This window comes from Temnothorax curvispinosus, unplaced genomic scaffold, assembly GCF_003070985.1.
Source record: "Temnothorax curvispinosus isolate PA1 unplaced genomic scaffold, ASM307098v1 QBEX01001491.1, whole genome shotgun sequence".
NCBI lineage: Eukaryota > Metazoa > Arthropoda > Insecta > Hymenoptera > Formicidae > Temnothorax > Temnothorax curvispinosus.
The window spans coordinates 172,906-185,137 of NW_020211271.1; the positions used below are offsets into that span (position 1 = coordinate 172,906).

The 12,232-nt window shown below is 45.1% G+C and overlaps 1 protein-coding gene across 1 annotated transcript; it reads right to left on the reverse strand.

Moving 5' to 3' along the window:
* Positions 1-7,330: 7,330 nt before the first annotated feature.
* Positions 7,331-11,673, reverse strand: LOC112464278 (transcription factor AP-1). The gene has a single exon (XM_025031175.1). It carries the CDS (start codon positions 10,887-10,889, stop codon positions 10,062-10,064), a length of 828 nt encoding a protein of 275 aa, XP_024886943.1. The 5' UTR covers positions 10,890-11,673; the 3' UTR covers positions 7,331-10,061.
* Between the last annotated feature and the right edge of the window lie 559 nt (positions 11,674-12,232).

Here is a 12,232-nt window from a genome sequence, read left to right on the forward strand (position 1 = left end):
CGCACGTTTTAGAACCCAAGCGCGGCTGCCACGAACGAGACACCTGATGTACAGGGTGTTTCCCGGGAGCACCGATCGATCGGATAAACTGATAAAGGAATCTTATTTGGTTCGTTTGAATTTCAGTGAGTTTCACTTTTCCGGAATCCTAATTCGAGATCTGTTGCCCGAGGCGTTTAAACATCGACGCGCTGAGGAAGATGATTTCCCGAGGGAGAACTTCCGGTACCTTCTGAAACGTCCTGTACGACGATGCGACGAAGATACGAGAAGCAATTTACAGTCTTATCTCGTCGTCGTGTTCGTACACGCACAAACGTGCACGGAGAGACTTCGCCTCACTATTCCAAGCCCTCGATTCTCCGATCGATGAATTATGCGATGCCGCTCTCATTTGACTTGCGCAAAATCCAGCTGGTTAAATATCTAGACACAGTTACGCAAGAAAGAGCTAAGTTCAAAATGCACCGCGTTTCCGGACTGTAATTAAAATTCTTGGCGATAAAACGCCTTTTTTATCTCGGACATTTAAAACACAGTTCGATTTTACGGCGAAAATAACAGTTAATGATATTATCGGATTAATATAATAATGTCAATAATAAACAGACGTTTTCCTCTAACTAATTATAGATGAACGCAATCAACATGATTTTTCTTTTCTTATTATACATTATCATCAGTCAGCTATGATAATGATCAGCTGTTTTTCGTACAGAAACAGCTGATTATTCATAGCCGGTATTTTGAGCAAAATTTGTCTTTTGTATACAAGTAAGTCGTCGACTCCAAGTTCCCGAAAGATAACGCTGACATTTCTTTACGCGCATAAATTACATTCTCCGTGCATATTTAATTGCGCAATCCATCATCTTAATAATCGACACCATCGAGCAACGATCGAAGGTCAACCTCGTTCGTAAAATATATTCGACATTCAGCAGCAATAAAATGCTCGTGTCGATTTAATATTTAAAATCCTCATCCATTTACACGCACATATTTCACACAACCTATTTTCGTGCATCCTTCTTCTCATTTTATGACACATCTTCATAATATATGTATTATTAAAGCACCAGATAACAAGATTAAAAGTTTGAATAATATTACACTTGCCGATCATCTCAAAATTTACAATTTAATTTAGTATCTTGAGAATTTATCAGTTTTAATTTTCGATAAAATTATTCTCTCGGTATCGTGTCATTATTCTCGGTATAATGTTACTTTCGTTGTATTGGTCATATTATTTTTATTTTTTCATATTTGTAAAACGCATAAATGCTATTTTACTTATAAAGGAATATGACTTAAATTTCATAAATTTTTCAGTTTTGGTGATCTTTTTATACAATACATTTATACACAAAAAACTTTAATGTAATTCATAGCGCTAAAAATAAAGTTAAATAACGAAGTCGTCAGCATATATCTTCTTCTCCGGTCCGAATAAGCCAGTCTGCTCTCCTCGAGATTCACGTATACACGTGTACGCAGTCACTTATCTCTTACATTCCAAAGCCAAGGTAAACAGTAGGAAAAGAAGAGGAAAAGAGAGAAACAGAAAAGAAAACGTCTCGCGTCCTCCTGCTCCTCACCGGCGATCGTTCCCAACCTGCCACCAAGGTTTCGGTACCCCTACTCCGCGTGAGTTTTTTTTTCATAATCCGATCGATGTAATCGTCGTGATACCCGCGATCGCGTACGGATTTCACGTTAGGGATCGATCAAATCCCTGAGGAAAACATCAGCCGACCTCGGAAAGTCGCATCGGCTATGCACAAATCGAGGGTGCACGGGGGCGATATCTCCTTGCGATATTGTTCGCGTAACGTAGCTGGTTTTATTTTACTGCTACATCCGAAATAGCACAGATCTGCAGTAACACTCTTTTGAGTCGAACCTTCGGTCCTGTATCTGACTGATTTTTTTATTTGGAATCACCTAGCGCCGCGCGCGCCGAAGCGACGACGACCACGCTTGCGAAAGCCGCAACCGGCGTGCAAAGAACGGCGGGAACGCTGTTTGCTCTTCCCCGTTTGCGATAAGCACGCATTCAATAGCTAAACGGACCGAAGCGCGCGCGCCGATAACGGTCGCGATAACGCCGTCGTCGATAACGCGGCGATATCTCCCGCGCGCACGCGAGCCGAAGCGACGGCGTCCTCTGAATTTTTATCTCCGGTTGTAGGCCGCGTTGAAAAACGCAACGGAACCGTGCGAGTCGCAATTTGATTTTCTCTGACCCGTGGCCGCGGATCGTATAATAATTATTATTAATATTATTATTACGATTGCACAATATTAGCATTGTAATCGATAATAGAAAACGATCCCACAGTGGAAGACAATTTTGCAAAAAAAGTAAAATATTAGTCCATTAAAAAATTAAATGTTGTACTAGATTATTATTAATGCAGAACAGTATGAAACAGTCTGTAGATTAACTCGGAAACTCTCACTTTTTTGCATAAACGGTTACCTGGGGGTAATTTTTACATTCCAATTAAAAGTCATTGTTATTAATTGCATATTTTTTATTGTTCATAATTTATTAGTATGTGAGGACAATATATAGATTTATTTAATAACTTCTAAAAAAAGTAAGGAGAAACTTAAAAAAATATTTAAAAAACGAAAAAGAAGCACATTAAAATTACTATGATGTGATCTTTAATCTTTTCGACACTGGGGTATAAAAATCATCATCAGGTGACCGTTCCCAGATTAAAATAACCATATTGATTCCCATTTCATAACTTTCTAACTTAATGTCAGGTGTTTCTCTTTCTCCCGCGTCTTCCTGTTTCCTTCGACGATAATTCACGCGTTATTCCGTATTCGCACATATCGCCGCAATTGCGTTCGTGAGTGTGTGGCATCTCGCCGTGTGCATTCCATGCTCGGCGGAATTTATGCCTTATCGACTCATCCGCGGCCATGAATGCGCTTCCTACGATCATCTCACCTTTCCCCCGCGACGCGACGGCCGGATTTAAAGAGTTCTCGCGGCTTTGTTTCGAATGTCCTTCCGGCTAAAAATAACGCGAAAAATTATTAACGGCCCGAGTCCGTCGGATGTAATTAAAGCCGTAATTTTAGGCGCGACCGTCGCGATCATGTACGTCTCTCCTTACATCGCGGATTCCAAAAACCGCGTGAATAATTCTCGAGTAGTATACGACATTCCTCCGTGTGACATTTTAATCCTAATAAACGTGGCTCTCTCTCTATTTTCCGCTGTTATTGTCCTTCAAAGAATTGTAGATTTATTCCCTAAGCGAAGCTAAACACGCGAGCGCGAAAATATTCCATCATAATATAATCTGAATTGCATTATGCATAAATGCTGATTTTTGCGAAAATCAGCATTCTGTAATTATGAAGATCTTTACTTAATTTCGCGTATGAAACCAAACGTTGCCTTGAATATGAGTGAAAATTTTATATTGCTCGGTTATTTGCTGTAAAATCGTTCGTTTATTTTTAAGGAATAAGTAATTGTACCTTGAATAGAATAAAAAAATTAAAAATATAATCTTTTATTAATGTGAGAATTAAATTTAAATAACGCGCTTCACCTTTGCGGCTTTGCCTACGATTCGATAGAACGTAACAACTATATAACTAAGCAAAAATGATATAGAGTTAATAAAGGCATAAATTTGAATAATTAAGAATTGCAAGTATTATTGCAGTATCTGTAATATTATATTAAAAAGATGGTACTCTCTAATGTACATTTATTATTAAGGGAATTATTTGATCTATGTTTATTTAATAAAAAGTTACGTAATATTACATAATGCTAAACTATATTTTTATAGGACAGAGTATTGTGGCCCTTAATTTATTGTACGATTAGATTAAGATAAGACAGTTATTTTTAGTGATTTCATTTTGATATCTTTGTTTCGTTATTAATTTGAAGCATTGCCTTAACAAAGGAAAATAAAACTTAGATTAGCGTTCGTTAAAAAGAGATTCTCAGAATGAAAGGTCGTTCTAATAACTAGAGCATTTTTAAAACCGTGCTCGCCCGATTTTAATTAGTACCGAGAACTTTCCCAATTGAGTCAATTAGCCAATTGCGCGATAATTAACGCGGTCGAAGGGGGAGATTTAGCCGCTCTATGTTGGAATTCAGTTTCGTTCTCTTTCGTTTCTCGGTGATTCTATCGCCTTTTGCTCTCTAGAACAGAAATGTAAATCTCGTATTCGAAGACGGTTCTCCTATCAGAAATACAATAGAAAAATAGAAATATAGACCGTAATCAGAATGCATTCGAGAATCAAAGCTTTCGTAGTTACGTGAAAAATTACGGAAAACTGGCGAAATATATTATTATTATCAGGATTGTATCACAGGGATTAGAGAAAAAAGAAAGTTACACAACTTGCTTGCATTTAATATATTGAAATTTTATTTTCGTCGTATTTCATTCAAAAATAAAATTATTCGTAAAAAAAGATTTCTTCGCTCTCTGTCGGTAGACAATATATAACATATATATATGTGTATACATATAATATTATTACATTTTATAATAGCAATATTTACTCTCATGTATAATGTTATACATAACTCTCTACGGCGCGCGCGTGTGTGTGTGTGAGTGTATGTGTGTGTTCTTATATATCTCTTTCTCTTTCACGGGCGTCGTTAACCACCGCACAACACCTCGCCACGCAATATTATACTCTAATGGGGGGTTTATCTCGCTCTTACTGACTAAATCACATGTGGTTTCCGTTACTTTCATACATCTTGCGCCACCGCTCTCCTCGCTCGGGGGCTCAGAGCTTCAGAGCTCAGAAAAAGGCGCGTGCCCCTGAAGAATGTCGCCCACGCGATTAATTGTAACTCGAGAAGAAGAAGGCACGCCGCGAAGGCATGTGAATATACGTCTCAGTTCGTACTCGCGAGCCTGCTTCCGTATTCCCTCGTTTTTATTTCATCACATTAAAGATGCCCAAGTCGGGCATATCTGACGTCGAATGCGCGGCAAGAGAATACGGACGAGAAGTCTCCTTTGGTTCTAGCCCTTTGCGGTCCTATATCGAGACGCGATATAGGATTTCGCTTCTGCCTCGCTCTCAAGTGTCTTCCGAATCGCTCATCGGGCACCACGAATCCGAGATTCTGCGATCGAGAGCACGAAGCGACGATCGCGCGTCTCTCGATCGCACATCATCGCAATGAATAAATACAAAGAGCGCGAATATCCAAGCGAGAGGGAACAGCGCGCAACTTGGTCCACCGATACTCGCCGCAATATCGTTACGTAATCATCACTTAAAAGTAATCTGACTTTTTTCCGTATTAAATATCTCTTCCGAAACTGCTTCCTATGTTATAATGAGAAGTAACGTTTCATGCATGAAATCTCTTTGACAATTGTTCTGTGTCTTAATACTCTATTTTTTTTTGCAAAGTGCAGATTATTATAGCGATCGTTGCGAGTATCGGGGAGTTAATCTTAAGAAATAAATATATCTTAACATTCTCGTGTCAATATTAAAAAAGAAAGTACAGAGAGAGGGAGAACGAGGCCAACGGATAATCGCAAAAATCAGACAAGCGCGCAAGTTCGCGAAAGCACTTTCGGCGTCCTCCTCCTTCTCGACTCGATAAAATGTGCGTAAGTCGTAAAGGTGTAAAAAAATCGATCGCGACCTTCGTCGCGAAGAGGGTTGGTTTATCTTAAATGTTCGCGCTTAATTAATTTGATTAAAGCTCCATTATCGCATCCAAAAATCGTCTGAAACACGAATCGAGCACAGAAAAAGGAGTTTATTTTAGTCCATTTAGAAAACGTTGCGTTTCGTCCGTCCAAAGAAGCGTTCTCGGTAAAATATATTTCCTTGTAGAAGATACGAGTCGCGGATAAATCGATAGGTGTGGTCCGTCGCTCGTCCGGGCACACCCGTTAGATTTCGCGCAACGGCGTTATGCAATGTACACGTGAAGAAGACGCGTGCGTTTTGTCGCGAGCGCGACAGATCTTAAAAAATTCACGCTTAATTCTTCGCCGTAATCAAATCGATTTTTTCATACAATCTAAAAATATCCCTCAAAACAATAAGAAATCGCTCGTTTTCTTCTTAACATAGTCACTTTTATGAAAAGACTTTTCGACGCTGACCTGATTACGAAAATTCGTCCGAGAGACTCGAAAATTCTCGGACGAAGTTACGGGGACGAGAGCATTATTCGCAAAAGATATTGCATAACGGCGTGTAATCGCTATTTTTCCCCATCCGCTCGTGAAGTATTTTTCTTCGCGCTCACGCGCGCGATCCATCTCGTATCAGATAATGCGCAAAACGGCGGTAAGATTGCTTTGTTATTGCTCGCTTGCCCGTACAAGATGTCTCATTCTTTCCATTCGATTATATCCAAGTTTTTCGACATGCACTTCGAAGAGAATGCAGCGAGAGCGTATTATACATATAAAATCTTTTTAACAATCTTTAATCAAAACTCGTCTTAGATCGCCGATAATTTTACGAATAATCGAACGGAGAGATTGAGCTGGACATCCGAAGACAATTTCTCGCGAAGAAACAGAAGGTTTGCTTATTGTCGATATCGTCGTGCGATAACGATAACTCGCGAGCCTCGGGCCTAAGCCTACGCGATCTCCGTGACTTCGTATCAAAATCTATCGTACACGGTCTTGTGTGCGCAAAGTACGGGGACATACAATCGGTAGCGAATGTGCGTACTGTGTGTCGTAAGAGAAACGAGGGTGTATCCCAGCAATATGTGGAGCGTCTGCCGATCCGGTACGGCGAATATCCCGATATCGCGGATGACCGACGTCTCGCGACGTCTCCCGACGCCGTGCAGCTTGCGACACGTGGCTGAACGCGGTCGCGACGACCACCGTGTTGTGTACGTGCATCCCCGGGTACTGCACGTGTGTGAAATATCGTGTGTGTATACAATGTGAATGTGTATATATGTATGCGGTATGCGGCTCACGCATACGCGTCGCGCGCAACGTACAAGGGCATACTGGACAAGACTAGATGCACATATGACGAAATGGAGTTCCACGCGCCGTGAAACGCGCAGAAGAACCAAGGAGAACGTGACTCGCTGACCGTCTCCGGCTTAAGAGCTAAGGGAAAGATTCGGGGGGTCTTCCTGGGGGTATCGCGCGAACGGACGCAGTATATCAATCCACGCGGATGAAAGGCTATTTTAACAATTTATAACAATTTTTCATACGCGTGCACTTGGCGACTTTTTTATCTTTTTTTTTAAAGGTAATTTTTTAATGATATCAATCCACGCGGATATAAGGCTATTTTAATCTTCTTTTTTCGTTTTTTCTTTTAAGTACGTCATCCGCCGTTCCAATTTGCAAAAAGTCTATCATATTCTTGAATTTTTTTACGACAAAAACTATTTACGACAAATCATATTCTGTGAAAGATGGTTGGACGAGATAGACTAGTTAGAATCAATTTCTCGAGTATCCTGTGATAATAAGCGTGATCTGATCAATCGTATAATTACGTGATTTACGTCGATTCTGTAAGTCGGTAAATCAGGCGTGATCCGGAATAATCAGCACGCGTTAGGCGATTACATAGGGCCGTTTCTCACACCGCGAGCGTACACCGCGTCCGTCCTTTTCGCCCAGGGATGATTCTTCGACAGGTTCAACACGCACGATTGCTCCCGAAACACTAATCTATTTGTACAGACTTAATAGCGCTGGTTTCTCTCCAAAAAGCGGGGTTAAAACCGAGGCTACTTCGGTACCGTCCGACCAACGCGTTGCGGGCGAAGCGACGTCGAGGCACGTCGGAGAAAAATATCGATGCTCTTAGAAGAAATATCGAACAATGTTTAATCGCGATGCACGCACGGGCGAGGCATACGATCGTAGCGAACGCGTCTTCTGCCGATAGTTTCCAACGCAATATAAATATTAGATAATATGTATATCTCTTTATTCAAATAATCCTTCAATCCAATCGGTTCAAAGTACGTATATGGAAGATACAGAAACAATCTGTACATATTTTTACAATTTTAACAATTAAAAAATTTTACATATGTACTCGGCGCAACGGATTGCGCCTCTTCATTATTTACATATATAATTGCATTTCACCAATCACAATTAGAAAAATACTTTAATTTTAATCTTTCAACTTTGGACATTAACTGTCCAAAATTCAATCATATATCGTAAAGATTTGAAACTATGTAATTTTAATTAAAAAAAAAAAATAATACGCGAGACATACGCTACTTAATAAATCAAGCTCGTTTCGACGCTTTAGCAGTCGTCGATCGATTCTGTCGTCTGGTGTACGTTAGAATACGCGTTATTATAACAGACTGCCCTAATGCATGTTTTCTGCGCGCGGCTATAGTACAGCACCGTAATGTGTTCCTTAAGAATTAATTAATTTGTCAATCTTTCGTATGCACCAAAGTGTAGAAGTTTCCAAAACTAGCGGAATGCTCGAGTCTCTCTCGCGAAAGTGCATTCTGTAAAAGGCAAACGTGATCTCCCGGTTTGATTGCGCTTATCACATGTAAGTCGGTCTCGTGCGGTTCCTTCCGGCGCGATCGCGCCGAAAAGATGAGAATCTCCCGTTTTGATTGACTCGCAAAAATACACAATCGTCTTCCTCGTTCGCGAAAAAAAGAGCCGGCGATGAGTCGCGGGGAATCGTCGATATTCGACGAATGTAACGATCCTCGCAACTTGGCACGAGGCGTTTAAATTTTATTCACGGAGAATCACGGAGCGCAAAAATCACCTCGCGCGTATCCAGGGGTGTATCTGTGTCAAGGAAACAATTTTCGAAACTTGATTTACGTCACTTGCAAAGCGAACGCTTCGTATCGAACAAGCGAAATCGCATACCTACGCGAATTCGCGTAGAGAAGAAAATCGGCACTGCCGTTCACTGTCGAGAAAGAAAGAAGGGGGGGCCCTTCGCTTTCTACGATCTAACGGCAAGATCGTCAAGCGCGGAAACGATTTATGCAACGATCGAGCATCGTGAAAACGGTACAAAGTGAATTCGCTGACGGACGACGGATCGCGTACTCGACGACAAAGGGAAGAATGGGTAGAGAAACGAGAAGAGCCTGAGTTTCCGGTAGCTTCGAATCTCCCGCCGGCTCTCTCGCGTTCTCCAAAATGGCCGCCGCGGTACTTCTCCCCCCTCGTGCTACTTCGCGCGCGATCTCCCTCTTTCTCTCTCTCTTTCACGCATGCATACACACTCTTTCCTTGTTATACACATTCTCTCTTTCTCTCTCTCACTCATACGTATGATACACGCGCTCGCCCGTCGCCGAGCGTGCTCGTGCGTGTAAAGTCTCTCGCATGCGCGCAACACGCACGCGCGCACGCCCGCCACTCTCCCAAAAGCATCCTTTACGTTTCACGCTGTACGAAGGCACTCCTTCCTCCTTCTCCACCTCGACCGTCACCTCCTCCTCCTCTTCCTCCTGCTCCGCCTGCCGCACGCTGTTCTTGCCGTCGTCGTGCGATCGTCTCCTCCCCGATCGCGTCACAAAAGAACCGAGAGAGAGAAAACAGCGAGCGCGGTGTGGATGATGGACTCCTTATCCCTCCCCCTTTTGTGAAGATCCTTTTTCAGACTGGCAACAGGATCATCCTTCGCTTCTCGAAGACCGCCTCCTCCGTCCCAAACTCTTTGGCGATACATCGGAAAATGAGGATGAACTTTGCTTCTCCTTGGCGTCAATCGTAGAAAAACAAAGAATCCACTCCGGAATTTTTTGAGGTCGAGATAAGAAGGGGGGACGGTTTCCGAGTGACAGCCTCGTGTTTACGCAGCCAGAGATCTTCCCTCGATCGCAATCGTAGAAGAGAAGATCCAAACGACACCGGCGTTGCGCTACGACGCACCGGCCGTAGCGACAAAGTTCACCGTTCGTTTCTTTTGCGGAAACTACCGCGAAGGGGCAAGAAGGTAGTGAGCGCGGTGACAGCGAACCCGCGAGGGTTTAACGTTCGTCATCCTCGGCCAGGGAGGAAGGACGATTGGGAGCTTCAAAACTGGTGCTGGTTACCGACACCCATGAGATGACAACCGGCGTGCACGTGGTCCATGACCTGCTCCTTGAGCCGGCACACGTGCTCCTTGAGCTTGTGCACGATGCCGCTCAGCTCGCTGTTCTCGCCCTTGAGCAGCTTGACCTTGTCCTCGAGCCTGGAGATGCGCTCGAGCTTGCGCCGTCGGCACTTGGACGCGGCCACGCGGTTCCTCTGCCGCTTCCTCTCCAGCTTGATCTTCTCCTGATTCTCCATGTCGATCGGCGACATCGGCGGCGTGCTCGACACGCTCGGCACCGTCTGCGGCTCGTCCTTGACGTGCACCAGGCCGGAGTTGCTCATGGTTGATTCCGTGCTCTGCACGCTACCGGGCGGCTCCAGTGTCGTGTACGTGGCGCCGTGCATGCTGCCGGGTTCCTGCGAGCTGTCGGAGTGATGAAGCTCGTTCAGCGCGTCGACGAAGCCTCGCGCGTACATCTCCTGGGCCTCGGTGACCGCCTTGGGGAACAGGATCTGCGTGGTCGGGGTGGGTAGACTGGTGACCAGACCGTCCGGCTGCGTCATGATCAGCTTCTCGAGCTCCGGCGAGGCCAGCTTCAGCATGTTGAGATCCGGCGAGCTTAGGATCGGCATGACGTTGTTCGGGGCGGGCGGCAGTGGGCCCAGCCGCGGCCTCTTCGCCTGCGGCCCCGGCCTCTGGCAGCCGTTCAGATCCAGCGTGAGGTTCCGCTTGAGCTGGCCCATGCTGTTCTCGCGACCGTTCATCGCGGCGTAGACGCTCGCGTCCTCGTAGAACGTCTGCTCCATCGTCAGGCTGCGCACCATCGATACCGCCGGGCTGGTTAACTCGCCTCGATTAGAAACAACCGAGGTTTCACCCTCGACTTCTTTTGGTCTCTGGCCTCCGGACGAGAAAACGGCCGGTTTCCCCGGGAGTTGCGCGACTCTCTTATCCGGCCCGAAATGTTGAACACAACGACGGACTTTCCTGGAGTTTCAACACGTCAACGAGTTCTGCGACGTTCTCCGTCTTCTTTCTCTCTCTCTCTCTCAGTCTCTCCTTCCTCTGTGCCTACGTCAACGCGCAAACACTTTGCTCCGCGCTGCGGAGTGATTACATAACAGCCGCGCGCGACTGTACGCAAAAATTCACTCGCGGTACGACCGCCGTCTCTTCTTACTCCACGCCGCACCTCCGACCGTCCCACCGTCTCACGGGACTGTCACGTCACACTCGGCGTATCGCGCACCAACCACCGGCGGCACGTACGAGCGAGTCGACCGAAATCGGCGCAGAAGACGAGCGATATTTGACGCACGTCCGGCAACTTACTACGTCGACAGCAACGACAGCCGGCCCGCAGAGGAGCGGCAACCTGCCTGTCTGCCCGTCTGCTCGCCTGCCTGCAACTCCTTGTACTCTGTCCCGCCTGCCCGGCTGCTTCGACTGTCAACACAACAATGACTCACGACACGACGTGGTGCGCGTGTGCCGCGTCTTTCTGTCCACAGAACGGAACGCAGCGCGACGGGATCGCGACGACGTGTGTTTGCGCGAACGCGGATCACCCTGTGCGCCACGGTGGCCCGACAACTTGTGAACACCCAACTAAACGTACTCGCTTATATCCCGTGAGTCATGCCGGCTGAAAATAGCACTGTCGTCACCGATCGTGGTGCAGATTGGCCGACGATGTCGACACCCAGCGTGCCCGATTGGCCGGCCGATCGGAGTTACTGGGAAATGACGGACGCATGCGCCCCCGGTTGGATGTCCACCGATAGTGGGGGTCAGCATGGGGGGAGGGGGCATCGAAACGCCGGTAAAAGGGTTAAGGTGCACATCCACCTGACAGACATTCCGGAACAGTGTGAAGACGCGAGCTGTCATGAAATGTCAAAAATGTAAAAGATCGTCTCAGGGTGATCTACGGCGCGGACGATTTCGACAGAGTCGACTTTACAAACTAATAAGTTTCTTTTGCAATGTTGATCGGGGGATCAGACGTATAGGTGAGAACGATGCTTTATGTTCGCTGTCTCGCTCCCACGCGACCATCTGCGGATCTATCTTCTCCCTTTACCGCTTTGGGCAGGCAAACGAGTTTCTATACGCTTTTGCCGAAATCAAATAGTTTTCAAAAAGTTTATATTAAAAAAATAAAAAG